At 35.6% G+C, this 19,876-nt stretch overlaps 1 protein-coding gene across 1 annotated transcript; it reads left to right on the top strand.

Annotated features, from left to right (window-relative positions):
- Nucleotides 1-2,854: 2,854 nt before the first annotated feature.
- Nucleotides 2,855-9,674, top strand: LOC131644795 (hydroxyproline O-galactosyltransferase GALT2). Its single transcript, XM_058915388.1, has 7 exons — nt 2,855-4,234; nt 5,002-5,234; nt 6,874-7,164; nt 8,251-8,379; nt 8,542-8,715; nt 9,115-9,222; nt 9,299-9,674. The coding sequence occupies exons 1-7, from the start codon at nt 3,304-3,306 to the stop codon at nt 9,506-9,508; spliced, it is 2,076 nt and encodes a 691-aa protein (XP_058771371.1). The 5' UTR covers nt 2,855-3,303; the 3' UTR covers nt 9,509-9,674.
- Nucleotides 9,675-19,876: the final 10,202 nt, after the last annotated feature.

The raw sequence follows: 19,876 nt of genomic DNA, 5'->3' as shown, positions 1-19,876 counted from the left end.
TTCGGGCGGGAGGATTTGAAATTCGAAGAAGTTTTCATAACTGTCCAGAGACATATGGCTTTCCGAGGATTCTCATGAGAAACGTGGCATTAGATTAGCGTAGGACCGTTAAGTTCGAAACTAGTATAAATAAGGGTTCTAATGTTAGGATTCAGTGTGTTCATTTTGTACAAATCACTCACATATTACTCAAGTATCAAGTGTTAAGAGAAAGAGTTCGCTGAGAAATGTACGTATGACACCACCACCATTTTAATGCATGTGTATTTTCCTTTATTTTCAAGTATCTTTCGATATTATTGCATTTCGTTTACTTCTTGCCATTTACATTCCTGCACTCTTTATTTTCATGTTATTTATCTTTGAAGTATTTAACATTTCTGCACTTTAAGATTCTTGCACTTTTATAGTTTTTGTCCTATGTTTTATCTTGACTTACCTTTCGCTGGAGTTATATTTACGTGTATAACTAAGTGATTGCTAACCTTTATTATTTCGATTGAGTAATTCTTATTTTCAAGACAAATCATAAACATGGTTCGAATAACAATCTTTTTGACTATGTCCTAGGATCAATCTAGTCGATCCTGCGAGTAACCAAATCATATTTATTATAGTTTGGAAGACTAGCGGTTGTTTACCGGAAATCACCATAAACACTGGGGCAAAGCTATACAGAGCCTGTACCGACACTTCAACCAATGCTCATTGGTGTGTGTCCCAATCAATACGAGTCCAGGAATGGCAATTACTATAACCACTGGGGGAAATGTTCAGGGCATCATTTCTTCCCACAGAGCCAGTGTCACAAGAACATATCCTCACAGATTAATCATTAAGAAGATATCTTCAAAATGTTCTTGTCCCAACAAAGACTTAGTTCCTCAGCGGAGTTTACATCTTCGACCTTGCCGGTTCCCCAATACTATTCTCTTCTCCAAACAGGGTTATTCATCTCTCTTATCCCCAGTCAGAGTACATCAAGATCAATCATTCAAATTGCTTTCATCCCCAAGCAGAAGTCAAAGATCCCCAGCTGAGTATCCTCGAGCATGGAACGGGAGTTCCTACTAAAAACAGAAGACTTATACTCTGTATTCTTCACAATAGTCAGGGGTTTATTTTCCCCGCCAGACTATTCTATGATCTACTATCATCATCGAAAATATGTTGCATACATACATCATTCATAATCAATCATTACACAAATACATACCATGCATCATGACATTGCATGCTTCTAACTTTGTTTTTCAGGTAAGCTCCCAAGCGGACGAATATCATCAAACAACTTATCAACTCTAACAATCAAATTTTCTTCTCCAAAAGCAATCTGGACGAATATTCGTTCCGATAATCATTCATATCAGACTCTCATCACATTAGTCCCCTGGCAGTGAAATATCACGTTAGTCCCCTGGCAATGATATGTTACATCAGTCCCCTGGCAGTAACCAAAATTTACTCCTATCATGTTAATCCCCTGGCGATGATATACAACTACAACTTATTACATTGGTCTCCGAGCAGTATTAAGTTATCTCCCTATCATGTTAGTCCCCTGGCAATGATATCTACATCAGTCCCCCGGCAGTAATCAAAATCCTTCTCATCATGTTAGTCCCCTGACAATGATCAGTCGGTCCTTATCATATTAGTCCCCTGGCAATGATATCTACATCAGTCCCCCGGCAGTAATCAAAATCCTTCTCATCATGTTAGTCCCCTGGCGGTGATCAGTTGGCCCTTATCATATTAGTCCCCTGGCAATGATATCTACTTTCCATTCCCACTACCAATTGAGCTATAAAGCGGGTGTGTCGGATGTAGAAGGTGGGTCAAGTACAACCGCAGCTCCATCAATCACCTGAGATACTGTACGCACCGCCCGTTCTCGCCGAACGGATGCATGTTGTGTTGTCCTACCATGGATGTCTCTCTCCGGACCGTGAGTCATGATGTTTGCATTATGATACAAAAATGATCGAGTTAGAAACTGCGTATTTATAAATAAACATAAAGATTTAAACAGGAAAATACTCTTCCGTAGATGCATATACGGAAGCACCATGTTTTCAGAAATCCTGGATGCCTCCGTAGATGGATCTACGGAAGGACCTTTCTTTCAAAAACATTGGGTGTTTCCGTAGATGCATCTACGGAAGTGCCCTAACGTTCATCTATTCCGTAGATCCATCTACAGAAGCTACTAAAAGCAGATAACGCAACAATGACGTCTTCTCCACTGTTCAATCATCCAAAAACACCATTTTTGTCTTGATCGTCGGTTTTAAACCTAAAACATTACCTACATTGTCTATAAACACTATTTCTAAACCTATCCAATCAATTATACACCTAAATATCGAATTCTAATTTGATTTCACAACTACTCTAAAATAACTCGAAATATCGAAAACTTATAGATTAAAATAGATATTTGAAGTTGATGGAATGCGTTGGAAGTTGATGTTGACAGTGTCGGTTGAACTCAAGCGAAAGAAATGCATTGTAGGAGATGTTTGTTTTTTGGGGTTGAGAGATAGTTTGTGTTTGAAGAAAAGAAAACTGAAGAATGGGGAGGGGAAGGGTCTGACGCGAAATATAACATTAAACTCTTCCGTAGATGGATCCACAGAATGCTTCCGTAGGTGCATCTACAAAACAAAGTAAACTTAATAAAAAAAGGTGCTTCCGGAGATCCATCTACGGAAGCACGAAGGCAAATTTGTCAAATCGATGGTGCACCTAAATGCTATGGGATGGGATGAGAGATTTTCCAAATTAACTTGTAAAGGTAAATAATATGAATGATTGAATTTATCAATTTAAGTTGTTTACAATTATTTGTTCCTATCCTACCCTCGCCTTTGAAAGTATTGAGTTACAAGAAAATGGTGATGATTTTGAGGGCCACATCCACATAGTCGTTTTCTTCTCCGTTTCTTTTCATTTTTATGCATTCATTCATATTGCTATCGGTTTCTCCCACCACGATCCAACAAGATCTCGCCACTACATTCTTCATCTCCTCGATACCCATTTCAACACCTTCGTTATTAGGGTTTCCTTCATTCAGATGCTTCCTTCCACATGCTAAACGGTTCAGGGTTCTGCAATGGTTTTTGCCCCAATTCGCTGAACCATTGCGGGGTTGGTTGATTCTTTTCGCTTTCCCTTTATGCAAGTTTCATTCTTTCTATTTTTTCTCCGAAAACCCAATTTGATATTTTGGGCTTTGTATAGAAACTGTTGTAGTTCTGGAGTATATTGTGTGTATTGTTTTTGCTGTTTTTTTGAAAGATGAAGAGATTGAAAAATGAATCTCCTAATTCTAGGAAGTTTAGGTTGTCTCATTTTTTGTTTGGTGTTGGGGTTTTGTACTTGATTTTTCTATCATGTAATTTTACAAAGTTTCTGAAAATTGTATCAACGTTGAGTGGGGATGATGAGACTGACATTAGGTTAGATGGGATAGCTATTGGGGTATCTGAAGACGCGGATTTGACCAAACCTTTTGTTAGTGCTGTTTATAAAGATGCGTTTCATAGGAAGTTGGAGGATAATAGGGACCTTGGTGCTCCGTCGAGGCCAAAAGAGGAACCCAAGAAGGAGGAAGATCATGAGCGTGACCGTGGCGGTGAATTTGTGAAGGATAATCCACATGGATATGGTAGGATTACTGGAGACGTCATGATGAGAATGAACCAAACAAGTGATTTGTCTGTGCTTGAGAAAATGGCAGATGAGGCGTGGACATTGGGGTTGAAGGCATGGAAAGAGATAGAGATGGTTGTGGTTGATGACAAGGAGTTTGGAGAAAGCTCTATTATTGAAGAAGGAAAGATTGAGTCTTGCCCTTCGTGGATATCGATGACTGGGGAAGAGTTGTTGAAAGGGGATGGGTTGATGTTTCTTCCGTGTGGGCTTGCTGCAGGTTCTTCGATCACTGTTGTTGGGACACCTCATTATGCTCATAAAGAATATTCTGCTCAGCTTGCAAAGTTGAGGAAGGGTGATGGATTGGTTTCAGTTTCGCAGTTCATGTTTGAATTACAAGGGCTGAAGTCAGTGGAAGGAGAAGACCCTCCGAAAATTCTGCACTTGAATCCTCGGCTAAAAGGGGATTGGAGCAAACGCCCGGTTATTGAGCATAATACCTGTTATCGGATGCACTGGGGAACAGCTCAAAGATGTGATGGCCGGCCATCTGAAGATGATGATGGAATGCTTGGTATGATTTCATCACATTTTTGTTTTGTTTTTTTCATTTTTCAAGGTTGCTATTTTTAGGGGGAAAGGTGTTAGGAATAGAGTCTTCAGTGAATTAACTAATGTAGAATGGAAAGTAAAAAAGATAGTAAAAATATATTTAACGATCTTGGAAATAGTGGAAGAAGACGATAGATGAGCATATGAAAATAAGGAGTGAAGCATCGTTGTATGGTCTACAGAAGACAACGTTGTCCATTTTTTGTCGTATGCTGTTAATATGAACACAGCAGAAGTAATGCTTACTCTTGTCTTGTTGACTGTTTTTGATAATATGTAGAATCATGTCTGATACATGATCATCTCATAAACATATTTCAGAGCCATCAAGTTACATTACATTGACATAAATCCATGGGATGCTAAGACTTTGTTAGCATAATTTTTGCAGGCTTTGTCTATCCATTGCAACCTTGTATTATCAGTTTGTATAATATCTTGAGAAAGTAAATGATTAAAGTAATATGTATGATGAGTTAATGCATCTCATATAGTTTTACAGTATGAATATTATCATATTTTGTTGTTAGTTAATAGTGCTGAAACAAGCAGACTAAATTATGATGTAGTAGGATTATAGCTTCATATAGAATCAAATTTGATCTCAACTCTTAAAAAATGATAATGGAGTACCATCAATTGTAATCCTTTACCTAAATCTTGGCATAATTTTTTTAATCTTCATGTAATAAATTAAATATTAATTGATATTTTGATTGGACTTTGCAGTTGATGGGTTTAGACGGTGTGAAAAATGGATGCGTAGTGACATTATTGACTCAAAAGGATCCAAGACAACATCATGGTTCAAGCGGTTTATAGGGCGTGAGCAGAAACCAGAAGTGACCTGGCCTTTTCCTTTTACAGAGGGTAGAATGTTTGTCCTTACATTGCGTGCCGGTGTTGATGGATACCATATTAATGTTGGCGGCCGGCATATGACTTCATTTCCATACCGGACAGTAAGTTAATTGAGATACAAGAGGCGTTTTTGTCTCATGCTTGTTTTGAATAGTTGGATTAGTGTTTTGTATGTTTCGCCTATTCATGACCATCACTTTTCACGGGGATTGGTTTTCTAATGTTGTTACTTTTATTTTACCATATTGTTATTGAAAGAAATTTGTGCTGATGAGCCACACTCTTAATCTCATTTTTATAACTTGATTGCAATCAATTAATGGAGTAAGCAGGAGGGATTTTCAGGAAGGAGTTAATAAGAAACCAAATTATAGCTTAATTATCAATAACTAACGTGTAGTCCAATCCCCAGGTAGGTAATCAACATAATACATAGTTAATATAGCTAGCTAATATTAATAGTATTCTGATAGGTCTGTTATTGTTAGTTAAGAAGTTGGTTAATTAGTTAGTGGATCTGTTGAGAGGTAGTTAGGCTAAATACCTAAATGAAAGCACCAATAGTTAGGATTTAAGCAGATGAGGAGAGCCCGACCACTAGTCCATTAGGTAGGAGAATCTCATGACTAAATACTGCATTGAGCACTTTTATCTACTCAATGTGAGATTCCTAATGTTCCCACGCTCTTTAAGAGCCGACATCCACGATGACTTACACTCTACCAGCACTGACCCGATGGTAGCCCTTTCATTTTTTGCGGCTTCATTTACCTATCAGTATTCGATGGAGCGCCTTAATCCAGCCTGTAGGCACCCCTTTCTGGGCCAACTCTCAATGAATGCACAATTGTTATGACTTAAGCACATGGGGAGAGCCCAATTCAAAAGACTAATCCATTAGGTGGGAGAGGATTAGAGAGGGGATCATTGGTAGATTTGGGAAAGTCTACAAGAGGACGCGCAAGAGAGAGAGAGAGAGGACAGCTAGCATATAGGACAAAATCTGTTAGGACCACACCTTGGCAGGGCTAGGTGTCAAGCTGTGAGTGGTTAATAGATCCTAGGATTGGTAATAAATAGTGAGCAATGATTAGAGTGTCAGTATGCAAGATTTGGTGCTGAATACTTAGGAGAGAAAGGCCTCTCGAAGCTGCCTTAGTCCTTTTTCTTTCTTTTATGCTGCTATTTCAGTACTAGTGCTTGTATTCCACTAGATCCCATTTGAACTCTAGTAGGATTTGCTGCATAATCAAATAATTTCCATTATTTTCTGTGTTCTTTCTATTTCATGCTACATATACTAGATTGAACCTATCAATCATCTTGTCATTTGAAAGGAATAGGGCCTTTTGGCCCTCTAAGCGAGGCAGACCCTCGAAGTGTTGCCATTGTTTGTAATTGAAGGGGACTCTTCCCCATTTTCAGTTATAATATACCGGTTGCTTCTATCATATTACAACAGACTTCAAAAACATGTAACTTTTGTGTTGATGTATTCCTCTTGAATTTTATTGGGTTTTTATAGATGGAGAATTTTAGTGTACAGTGGTGCACCCTCATAGCCATTTTATAATAAATATTAAATAAGTATTAAATAATGATAGTGATATCTCCTGTACCACGTGTCGAAGGGCTGCATTTGGATTAAACTCCAACAAGATTTAGATTTAATTGCCATTTTAATATCCGCACTTCTGCATTTACATTTTTCTGTCTAATTTTTCTTTTCCACTTTATCAGGGTTTTACACTTGAAGATGCTACAGGATTGTCAGTTAAAGGAGACCTTGATGTTCATTCAATTTTTGCCACCTCTCTCCCTACTTCACACCCAAGTTTCTCACCTCAAAGAGTATTGGAAATGTCAGATACCTGGAAAGCCAGCGCTCTACCTAAACACCCAATTAGACTTTTTATTGGAGTTCTCTCTGCTTCAAATCACTTTGCAGAACGAATGGCAGTTCGTAAAACATGGATGCAAGCAGCGGAAATCAAGTCATCAGATGTAGTAGTACGGTTCTTTGTTGCATTGGTAAGGCTGCTGTCTTTATTTTTATCTGCCATAGGGACATACTAGTCTAGAGAAACATGACCTTTACTTCAGTCTGGATTGAAGAAATTCAAACTGCTATAATAACTTCATGGAGAAGAAAAAGACAACCTTACTGGGGTTGTATTGTGGAAGTTTTGTTTTGGGGGGTAAAACTGTGGGTTTAAATCCCAAAGGGACACTGTCAAAATTTTATTTGAACTTTATGTGTTGCTTTTGTGATTCTTAATTTGTGGCGAGGAAACTACTGCAAATATAATCTGAAGTTGGTGATTATTTCAATTATCAGATTCTAAAGATAGGATCAGTTTCATAATTTCATTAGCTGGATAGATGTGTGATTGTTAAATTGAGAAGTCGGTATGACAAAAAAGAAAACTGCAGCTTTTGATGTTAATGATGATTCAAGTAATAACAAAAAATGTTAATGATGATTCATTGGTTTTGGTTGTCTAGCTATGATTTATCACCAATGTTTGTTGAAATAAGATACAAGACTATAGGACTAGGATTCCATAGGCATTGTGTGCATTTAGCTTCTAGAACAGCCTGTCCAAATATGATCAGACACTGGCAATGAACCTGCTGAGTTTGGTGTAAAATTAATCAAACTATGTGAGGGCTTATAAACTTGAAAGTAAGACTAGTTATCACTTGGCTTACGTGAAACATAAACTTGAGATGTCAGCATCTGTCTTCTCTCTTTCCCCTTGTCTTCAGTCTTGAAGGGGACAAATCTAACGAGTCCAAAGTCCAGACAAATTGGATCGTTTGGTTTAAGGGAACCTGTTTCTGCAAACTACTTTCTTTATTAGAAATCCTCCTGGATTGGTTTTCAACGACTTTTTATTTTGACAAAGTGATATGTTAAAGCAAATATATGCATATATATCAAGTTTTCTTCTATGATATACTTTATGTTCAACTGTCTATGTTAACTTTAATGCAATATGTATGTATTTTCATCTTTTTCTTCACTATCATCAGTATTATTAGTACTAAAAATATTATTCATATGACATGCCTGATTTTTCTGCATCATGTCTATTTTAAACATCAACAATGAAGAATCCAAGGAAGGAAGTAAATGCAGTGCTGAGGAAGGAGGCTGCTTACTTTGGTGATATTGTCATTTTACCCTTTATGGACCGCTATGAGCTTGTTGTACTTAAAACCATTGCTATCTGTGAGTTTGGGGTAAGTTTGTTTTTTAACATTTCAGTTCATTTTTCTGTTTCTTCTATTTTTTTTTCTTGGTAAGGATATACGATTTAGGTGACTTGCATATGTCCAGCTAATGTCTGTCAACCTGCTCATAATGTTTGATACTTATGGCTAAGCGAATTTTCTTTCATGCAGACTAAGAATGTGACTGCTGCATATATTATGAAATGTGATGATGACACCTTTATAAGAGTGGATACTGTCCTGAAGGAAATCGAAGCTGTACCTCCAGAAAAGTCCCTCTATATGGGTAATCTCAATCTCTTGCACCGGCCTTTGAGAAATGGCAAATGGGCAGTTACTTATGAGGTACAGTAATTGTTACGCATTTAATTGATACCTATGTACATCCTCTAACATCCTCCATTTAAGGCTTAAGCTTGTAGAAAGAATAGATGTGTATGTGATTATTGATATTCTCACTGGTGTTTTGGTTCTTGCTCTATGGAGTGTTACATCGCTACTTTTGATCGCAAGCGATGTTTATGCTTATTTGACAGCTTAACATGAAAGCTCATTAGGAGTAATATGTCTTCAAGACACAACAACAACAACGATTAGATTGTGAACTACAAGTAGAGTGAAAGATGCCATATTATATGTCATGAATCATATCTAAAGATGGACCATTTAACTCCAAATCATGTTTAATGGTTTGAGTTTGATCTATAGCTTTTTTTGGTCTTAATTTGTATTTAATTGGTGCAGGAGTGGCCTGAATCAGTATATCCCCCTTATGCCAACGGTCCCGCATACGTAATTTCCAAAGATATTGTTGATTTCATCCTATCTCAGCAAAAGGATAGGAAGCTGAGGGTTCGTTCCTTTATACATATTTTATAGCTAGTCCCATTTCCAATTTGTGTTATCTAACATTTGTTTCTGGTTGCAGCTCTTTAAAATGGAGGATGTAAGCATGGGAATGTGGGTTGAGCGATTCAACCATACGATGAGCACTGTTCAGTACTCGCACAACTGGAAGTTTTGTCAGTACGGATGCATGGAGGGCTACTTCACTGCACATTACCAATCGCCAAGGCAGATGGTTTGTCTATGGGACAAATTATCGAGGGGTCGGGCGCGATGCTGCAACTTCAGATGATATCAATATGCAAACCCTACTCCAACTTTGATTTACCATTGTCTTAATATTGTTGTGCTTATCTTAGTTCACATAGGTTAGTATTTTGAGAAAATTATAGTAACGACTAAATGTATCACACATTCAACCTGAATGAAAATAGAATTTAGCAAAGTTTACATATCAATTGAAACAGCAAGTCTTTGATGATTGTTTGTAGTTATGATTAGCAAAACCTTGCTTTAAGTTGCAAAAAACAAACAATTTCATTTCTAGTGAAAACGATTTCATATATAAGGCTGCATCATTGTTTTAAAATTGAGCAAATTCTCAGCTTAATCTCTAAAATTGTAAGATTGTTTATAACTTAATACTCCACATTATCTATGCTATGAAATCATCTTTAGTTGCAAAATGCAAATTGGGTTTATCCTCGGTAAGTATTTGTAGATACCGTAATTACACTAAGTTGCTAATAGGCTTCTTTGTTTCAATTGTTTTTAGGGTCATCATAATATGTATATACTATAATTAGGAAAATTTAAGTGTAATAAAATTATGTTTAAAGTTTTAAAAAATTGAATACACGCATTTTAAGATAATATTTCTAATTAAAGGATCATTAACATGTGTCCTAAGGACATATGTTAGCATTTTCCTTATTTTTAAATGATTTTTTATAGTTAGATAATTTTTTGTTTAAAAAAAGTACAAAGAGTTTTTTTTTTAAATATACTTGAAATATAAAATTGATTTAAAAATTATTTTTTAAATATTACTTTAGATATTTTCTTTTTACTATAAGTTTTTTAATAATAAAATTTTAAAAGATCACTTATGTTTTAAGTTATTTTGAATGATTTATCATATAAATTATTTTAAAGATGTATTTTTTTTCTTTAAATTATGTAATTTTGAGATTATTTTAAGAGAAATAGGAATATGCACTGACAGTGTAAAATATTTTTACACTGTCAACCAATCACAACCATGTATCCAATTAAAACACAATTTTAATTTAAAAAAACTAATATGACATGGCAAGTGTAATGCTTTTGATTGGATGTATGTGTAAAGTTTGTTTACACTGTCAGTGCACTACCTTTAAACTCTTATTTTAATAATTTGTAAAAATATATATTTATATAAAAGATGTCAAAATTAATCTTTTATTTATTAAAATCATGTTTTAAAAATATGAAAGAAAAAACAAACATCCCCAATGATTTATTTTGACAGAGACAAAATATTTGGGCCATCTTTTCTCCTAAATATGATTTGGGCTTTTAAAAACTTATATGGCCCAAATTGTAAACAAAGAAAAAAAAGAGGGTTTTTTAATACACCATATATGTTTGAAAAGCACCCTAAAGAAATTCAAAATTTCCCCTCAAGATTTTAATACACCCTACATCTTTGGACACACCTTTTTTCTTCTGCCAAAATATTAAAATTGAGTCACACCCAATATACTTTTCGTAATTTATTCTGGAGATGCATCTCTAAAATAATTTAAATCATCACTTTCTAAAACGCCATATTTTTTATCTTAGATAGTTTTGGAGATGCATCTCCGTAATCAGACCAGAAAGTAAATTTTAAGTTTATTTTAGTGATGCTCAGATGAAATTGAAGATATAGTAAAGGTATACTATGATGAATTAAACAATATAACCGATATGCAGAAAATGATATGTATAAAGTAATAAATTAAACAATGCAACCGATATGAAAATGATATGTATACAACAATAAATCTAGAGTACACAATGAAGTCAAAGTAAGTCAAAATAAAATACAACAAAGAATAAATCCAAAATACAAATACTATAAACTATTGTGTATGATAGACTCGGGACCCCTTGTTCCTACGCTGCATCCTGTACCGTAGTGCCTCCGCCTCCATAGCATCTATAACTTTTCTCGTCTCAGAGCCATCTGGAAAGAGTCCTTTATCAATTTCTGTCTTCCCAATTTCCATGATACGATGACATCTAGGAAACACATCAACGGTATGATCTTCCCTAGCCCGCTCCTCCTCTAGTATCTCTTGATGAGTTGACCACAATTGATCTCCTAGAGCATTTTGTACCATATAAGAATGTGACACCCTAACAAATCACCGAATTTAACCGTCTACGTAGCTCTAGTCTCTCTCATCTATGGTACCCCGTGCCTCCTGTAACACCCTAATTTTACCCCGCGTATTTATGATTAAAAATTAGAGTAATTTAAAACTTCATACAATTAGGAAGCTACTTTCATCAACATAAACATACTCATATTATTGCAATGAGCAGTAAACATCATCACGTCTAACTTCATTTTATTGCAGTGGAAAACATCAACAAAGTATTCAATTACTTATTCAAAACAAACATGTTATGAAGTAATTATAAAAATCAACATAAGAGATATTATAAAATCTCTAACAAAATAGCATAACACTCAAATGTTCGACCCCCAATGTTACATAATAGAGCAGACATCGACATCGACGAAAGCAATAAAGAAGAGCATTCTCTTTTATTCATATCCACACTGTCACCGCGGATCACCTGTGCGTTATCTACGTGGAGGCAACATTCAAACAAAAGGGGTGAGATATCTATAAAGGAATGCATAATAATAAGTAGATAATAAATTATTTCATGCATAGTCACCCATTCCACCTATCACACTTCCATACAATCAAGAACACCCAATTACACGTCAATTATGTAATAACAACATTCATGCAATAACGACAATTATGTAATAACAACAATCATACAATGCATTTAGACTCAACACCAATGACTCAATGCATGTGGTACAAATATGTGAACACTCAGTTTCAGCGCTGTAGCGTGGAGAATTGAGACCAAAGCCATTGATTAACTTGACTCAATATTTTAGTGAAAGTCGCCACTGCGCTTTATTGTTTTCAAAAGAAAAGGGAAAAAAGCAAAATAAACCCAAAGAAGTTAATAAAAATCAGAGATCTTAGGCACATGGGTTGATTATGCAAGGGGAAGGTATTAACACCCCTTACATCTGTGGTACTCCACATGAACCTTTTTGTAAATCTGTGTAAAAATAAAGAAATGGAATTGCGTGCAAAAAGAGTTTGTTTAGTTTTAAAGTTATGTTCGGCAAAACATAACATCTTGTGCCTACATACCTCCTTAGTGCAATGGAGAAATTAGAGAAAATGTAGTTCCACTTAAAAGGGAAACAAAAGATTTTGATTAAAATAGGATAGACACTTTATCATCATAGTAGAGAAAACTCAGTCAATCATTCTTGAACATGATAACAGATGGACCATTTGTATCACAAATGAAAGAAGGATTCCAACTTGGATTAAATCAACAAGTATGCCACTAACTCTTTCAAGTGGAAAAGGATCAATCATATCAATCAATATCAAAACATTCAGGGGATTACTTTTCCACTAGATTAATCATTCATGTCTAAACTTTGAAATAAGAGCCACTAAGGGCAAAAGGTCTTTAAAGAAAGTTTTAAAAGAGTTTGCAAACATAAGAAGATTTTGAAAGAGAGAGAGAGATAGAGAGAGAAGTTTTGAAAATTTAAGAAGATGAGAGGAGATGAAGGGACTATCCTAAAGCATATAGTAAAAGCTAAGGATTAAGAATAATATAACCAACAAGAAGCCAACACTTGACATAAAGAAGTAAATGTAGATTTCCCATCCTTTAGATTAACACAACCAACATAGCAAATAAGGCACTTGAACAAAATAATCAAAGCTCCAAGAAAACAATCTCAATTTAAGCATAACTTCATAGCTCTTGGTTTTTGTCCCATATGAACTTGTATTAACATAGCACGGAAAGCCCTTTTATAACAAACATGGTACCTGCACATAAATAAAATTTCAATGCCTTGGAGTAAACTCCAAGGAATTCAGACAAGCATAACAGATAAGATAACACGAGGTCCAAAGGTTTCAAGGAAACAAGGCTCATAATATTAAGTCAAAGAGGTCAAAAACTCCAAAATGCCAATGATAGTAACCATAGTCCAAGAGAGCCTTAAGTCTTTTAGTGTTCAAGTTGATTATTAATGTTTTAAGAACAGAATAAAAATCCAAAGGGACAAAAGGAAAAGGGCATATACATAAACATATACATGATGATGAATGAGGAATAATAAAGTAAAGCATAAGATACAATAAAGCAAAATGATAAAAGAAGCATAAAATAAAGATTAGAAGTTAGAAGTTAGTGGCTAGAAGTTGATTACCAAAGTGAATGATCAGCAATGATTGACTAACGAACTTAGGTCAAAGTTAATGAAAACTCATCAGAGGATTGATAGAATATAAGCCTCTACACAACAAGATTTCAAAGGTCTTGAACCAATTGCAAAAAATTCCAAAAAATAATCAGACGTCAAACACAAGTCAACAAGTGTTGACAAATTTATTTGTAATTTTTAAAGGTCAGGAAACAATTTTAAACCAATTAAAATAAAGCTAACAAAGCAAAAATCAATAAAATAGTAAAATCAAAAATAAAAATATGGAAAAATATAAATCAGAAAGAGAAAAATAAAATAAAATTATAGCAAAAACAGTGATATTTTTTGGAATTAAAATGAAAGAGATATTAATTTTTGAAGATAAAATAAATTAACAAATGAAAAATAAAATCAAAAAAATGTGCACCATCTGATATTGTCAAAACACGCTAGTAAGCTGATCTAAAGGATCAAACGCACTGTGCATATCATGGACTCTAGTAAATAAAACACGGAATCACTTTTAAATCAAATTTTGTATATATGTGTGGCTTTTTCTCATTGGTTGAAGACGAACACGTCATCGTCTTCAACCTCTAGCCACTATGAAATCGTCTTACTCAAATGGTTAAACCAATAGCTCAGGCTTATGTTATTCGCTTCGTCTCATCAAGACGAAGACAACCATACCCTCGCGAAATATTTATTCAAATCATAGCTCCGTCGTTTTAGAAAAAACCAAGAGAACTTTTGAAAAGTGATTTGAAAATATACAAGCATAACTCACTTATAGTTAAAAAAAATGATACCACTAAACATCATAGTAATAAGAGATACATTGTAGCAACAAATTTGGAGAGAATTGGTGGAGAAATCTACCTGTAGAAGTTCACTTTCAGAGCTCTGAAAATGGAGTTCGTGAGCTTGATATAAGGAGAGTTAAGGCTTAATTCTTGCTCGGTTAGCTTCAGGAAGTAACAAGGAAGCTAACTCAACAAAGAATTTTGAGAGAACTCAAAGGAAAGACAAAATTCGATTCTCAATTTTAGTGAGGGATGGTTAAAATAGAATCAGAGGTTTCTTGGCTCTTCAAGTTTGGAAAATGATGAGGAGAGCTCCTCTATTTATAGGAGAAGTGAATGATGTAATGAGGAGAGTGAATTGCTGATCAAATCATGCAAAACAAGTTGGATGTGATCATCCCAAACCTGTGAGATGAAATGCATCAAAACGACCTCAAGCCAAGTGCAAAACTTACCAAAACGCAACTGGGCAATTAGTTAAACATGTTTAGACTCAAAATTTGCATCAATATGGGGATTAGAGATCATATAATCAAAAACCAATTCTGATTGTAAATGGAAACTTCATGCTCAAAGTACCAACTTCAACAACATGGGCAAACAATGTAGGGACCTTTATGATGTAATCTTGGACTCTTTAGAAAGCTGAGTGATCAAGATTTAAAATGTGTTAGGAAATATTGTATTTGGTTAATTGAGCAGAAAGATACAAGTCTTCAAAGTTGGTGACAACAACTGCTTCAACGCTTAGAAAAATTTCTAAATTTTTGACCTCTATGAGTGCACAACTTTGAGTTACGCCTTCTTGCAATTGGCTTGTGCGTTTTCTATTTTTCTTTGAGCCAAATACTATTCTCATCAACATAAACACAATTCAAAAAGAATCAAATTCATATGCCTTATGAGTTGAGAGATATGATCTTGGCAACTTAGGCAAAAACAAGCCAATCTTGCGAAGTCATTTCATCAAACACCTTGATGTATGTCTCAAATGAGTATCTTAGAGCTTTAATTGATCAAAAGTCCCAACATGAAAGTTGTAGAGAATGGAAAAATAAGTGTAGAGATAAAATTTATGCAAGAGAAATTTAAAATTGAGCCATTTGGACCTGAGGTCATTCTTATACACATGGTATGCCTTAAAACCTAGGCATCTTGAAATGACCTATAATGTTTTCCTTTCATTCATGACTTTACACTCAAAATTTGTTCTTGATATTCAAATATGAATTAAAGTAGACTCATTCAAGATTACTATGCAAAAAGAATGGGCTCAAAATGATAAAAATTGACCAAGTTATGATCCTTTGAAGTGGACACACAATTCCTTGAACTTTCAAAGGGGACCTATAATATCTTCTCACTTTTGATGATTTTCCTTACAAAATTTCCCCTTGACTTGTGAAGAGAAGTTGTTGATGATATCAAGGAGAATAATTTTCAAAAAGAATTACTAAAAAATGTTGAAAATTGAAGGAGCTATGCCCTTGTGATCATTGGATCAAGAACTTATCAAATTAGGTCAAATTCTTGAATCAACTTTGAATCTCTTAAACTTTCTGTTAGTTCTCTGTTTTTAGAGTTGGCTAAATTTTTGTAAAACAAATAAAAGGATTAGTATTTATATATGTATAAGAACAACAGGTACACCAAAGAGCATGTTATGTTGGAGTAATTCAACATCTGGAATAACATGTCACATGGGATGTTACGAAATCATGCCTGAGTTGAAGTGAAGAGTTCTAATTAAATCTATGTGATTTAATTACTACAGAAGAATGAAAAATATTCAGGGATATTGTGAAAATCAAATAAAGGCGTGAGATATTATTTGACAGGTCTGAAGAATTAATAAGAAGATTTGAGGAATCATTCAGAAGAATCAAATCAGAATATTTGAAGATTATATAGTTTCTAATTATAGAGATTTTCTCAGAAACTAACAGATTGAAGACCTTGATTTAGTAGAAGATAATTCCGTATTGTAACAGTAAATATGCTGTGATTGAAGGCCCAAATCCAGTGGGGAATAGGTTATAAATAGAAGCATTGTAACCTAGAAAAATAAGACAACCACCGAGTAGAAAAGATGTAATCTTTAGGGTTTGTCAAGGTAAACTTCCTGGCCTGTTGGAAGGTTACCATTGTGATCCTCGAAGCCTGTAGGCAAGAGGAGTATTATTATTGGAGGAAGCTTTGAAGTAACTCTAAGTTCGTGGTCATAGTCAAAAAGCTTGACTAGGGATTGTCATGGAAGTATGTCTTTCAAACTATTTTATCTGTGGGATCAGGATGAGTTAGATATTTAGTCGTTACTACAGCTCCTGGGACTGGAGAACTGTACAACATCATTGCGATGATTGGAAGTGGGATGGGGATATTCCCTATCTAGGGAGGACCTAGGTAGAAGGATCATTGGGTAGGGATTAAGTGAGGGGTTGTAAGCTTGGGACTAGTTTAGCTCCGAATTAATACTGCTGATAGTGGACTTTATTCCTGGCATGGTATGCCCCTAGAGTAGTTGTGATTTCACCGAACTGGGTTAACAATTTCTAGTGTCATTTACTTTTCAGTTTGGCATAATGATGTGTAAATACCTTGCTGATGTTTCTTGACAGATCACATGTCTGGACATCTTTCACGACATCTGAATCTGTTACGCAAGAATTTCAATTGGTATCAGAGCAGGCATCCTCTTCTATCTCTGGATGAGATCCTGGGAAGATACTTTCTGGTTCGGCAAGGAAGGTTTGTGATGAAAAGATGTGTTGATCTTCGATGTGTACATGGTCCCTAGAAGTGGAGGATGGACTGTGTTAAGCATTGAGGGCTATGGTCTGTCTTGGTGAGGGTTTGATTTATTTTCAAACTCAAGGTTGTTCTGCCGGTACGTGGGATATGGTGAGTAGATACAAAGCTCTGTGCCTAGAAGATGATGAGAAAATGTTATGGAAATTCCCCTGCATGGTATCTCTTTCAAACCTAGTTCTCTTAGCATTAAGGTTTGATGTCCTCGGAAAACTGCACTCATGATGGGGTATGAACAATGGTGGATCAGTCAGAGGAGCCAACGATACTTGAGTTCTAGGTCTCAAGTCCACTCATAAAGGCACTTTAGCATGACTGACTAGTTGCTTCTTCAAGTAGCATGAAGAAAGATTGAAACCATTCAGGTTGGTCTCAACGCGAGTCTTCATATCTCTTGACTCCTTTCAGGAAGTAACTTTGAATATGGCTATGTGAAGTATAGCTAGGCCATCTGTACTAGGGCTGCTCGGAGGATGATATAATATCCACATCACCAAGTCCAAATATATGGAAGGAATTGATGTTCTATGACATTTTAGAACATTACTTCAGCAAGTATGCAGCTACTGGTTGAAGAAAAGATGTTTTGGGTGCTAAACTAAATGTTGTGATTATTTTTGTTTGGAACCTACTCCTGAACTAGAAGAGGAGACATCTGATTTGTACAAGTTTATCAGGACACAATCAATAGTCTATCTACCTCTGTGTCAGTTTATTTCTGGCCAAGGTATGTGGATGTACAATAGTCGAGCTCTTGAGAAGAACTTATAAAGGCATCTGCACTGAAGCCCTTATGTAGATGAGCTCATAACTGAAGGACTCTTTGGATCAAAGAAACCAGGTGGCTGGAATATTCATCTCTAAAATTAAAGGATACAGATTTTCTAGTGGCTTCATGAAGAAGGTTCTTATTGCTTGGATTCACTTATGTGGTGTTCTCGCATAATGAATCAGTAGCAGTGCAAGGAATGTACAGTCTACTTATGACTAGTAAAGGTCAAGTTAATGCCAAGTTCGTTGAATTCTGCTTTAGGTACCTGTTAGAAGGAATCTCTTCTACAGGTGCAGAAAGAATGGCATCCAAATATCTCATAATCAGACAAGAGGTATGTATTTTGTGCATATGAGATATGGTCTTTGAAGGGTTAATCAACTATCAATTGTTGATTCTCATGGATCCCCTACAAGATTGGAAGGTTGCTATGAAAGTCTTCTCCATAACCATAGCAAAATTCTGAAAGAAAGGTTAATATCAGAACTGATGATTGAACATCACTTCAGTTCTCTGCTTCCTGTGGTGTCGTTTTTTTACCTCCCCGTTTCACTTGGGAGGACGACACGCTAGACCCTTCACGCGAAATTTGGAAGGAGAATGCGCCCGTTGCGGGATGAATTTTGTTTCAGTTCTTCCTACGATAACACACGAACTTTTTAATTATCCTACGAGGAGGAAAGGGAAAAGATCTCAAATAAACCTTAGGAGTTTGCTAAGTGTGGGGATTCACCTAGACTAGAAATTCTGGAGTCCGGGAGGAAGGTTATACATAGGGAAGGTTTTAAGCACCCTACATATCCGTAGTACTCTACGGGAACCTTCTCTGTGTCTATGTGTTTGTGTTTGTTGCTAATGATTGAGAAAGTTTCTCCTTTGTGTTAGGAGAGAGAATTGAATTGTTTTGAAAAAGACAGACAGACAGACTAATTTTGGTTTTTTGATTAGCTCGCTGAGATTCCTTGTGAACCTCATGCCTACATATCCCTAATGGAAGTCAGACCTTTTTGTAGTTTGGGGAAATAATTAGGGAAATTAATTGATTTTTTGGTGCCTTGCTTGAAGCTCAAGGTTGAAGCTTGAATTAAATCTCTGTTTACAATAAAGAGACATGAAATCATCTTTACAGAGAGGTATTTCTACTATTCCACCACAAACATTAAAAGTGACAGAAAGACTGAATTTGTTTCATTAAGAGAGGGACCTTACTTGGTCGTGTACAAGTATGCCAGTCACGTGTCTCTTGAATGAAAGACTCTCGACCAAATTAGGGAAAGTTGTACAAGTCTGGGGATGTGCCAGAGCATGCCTTTCACGAGTCCTAAATGGGAGAATGTTTGAAATGATTGTTTGTTTGAAATGATTGTTTGTTTGTTTGTGGTGAGATAGGAGAAATATCTCCCTATAGAGATAACCTATGTCTATCTACTGTTTGAAAGATTTGATTTTTAGCTGGCTTGTATGAGGCCCAAGCTTGAGGCTTTTTGATTGATTTTATTGACTCTGGGAGATGACTCCACTGAAAATTAGCTTAAACTAAGAAATTTTGTGTTCTGTACAAAGTCCAGAATTGAGGCTGACTCTAGCTGGAGAGTGTTTATTTTGTTTTATGATTGAAAGGTTTATTCAGTATTCTGTACAAAGCCCAGAATTGTGGCTGACTCTACCTAGGGAGACTCTATTTTGTACCTTGTATGAAACCCAAGGTTGTGGCTGACTCTTATCTAGGGAAGTTATTATTTTCTGCCTTGTACGAAG

Source organism: Vicia villosa, linkage group LG1 (assembly GCF_029867415.1).
Source record: "Vicia villosa cultivar HV-30 ecotype Madison, WI linkage group LG1, Vvil1.0, whole genome shotgun sequence".
Lineage (NCBI taxonomy): Eukaryota > Viridiplantae > Streptophyta > Magnoliopsida > Fabales > Fabaceae > Vicia > Vicia villosa.
The sequence above is the reverse complement of the archived record's forward strand: the minus strand, read 5'-3'. Positions and strand labels throughout refer to the sequence as shown.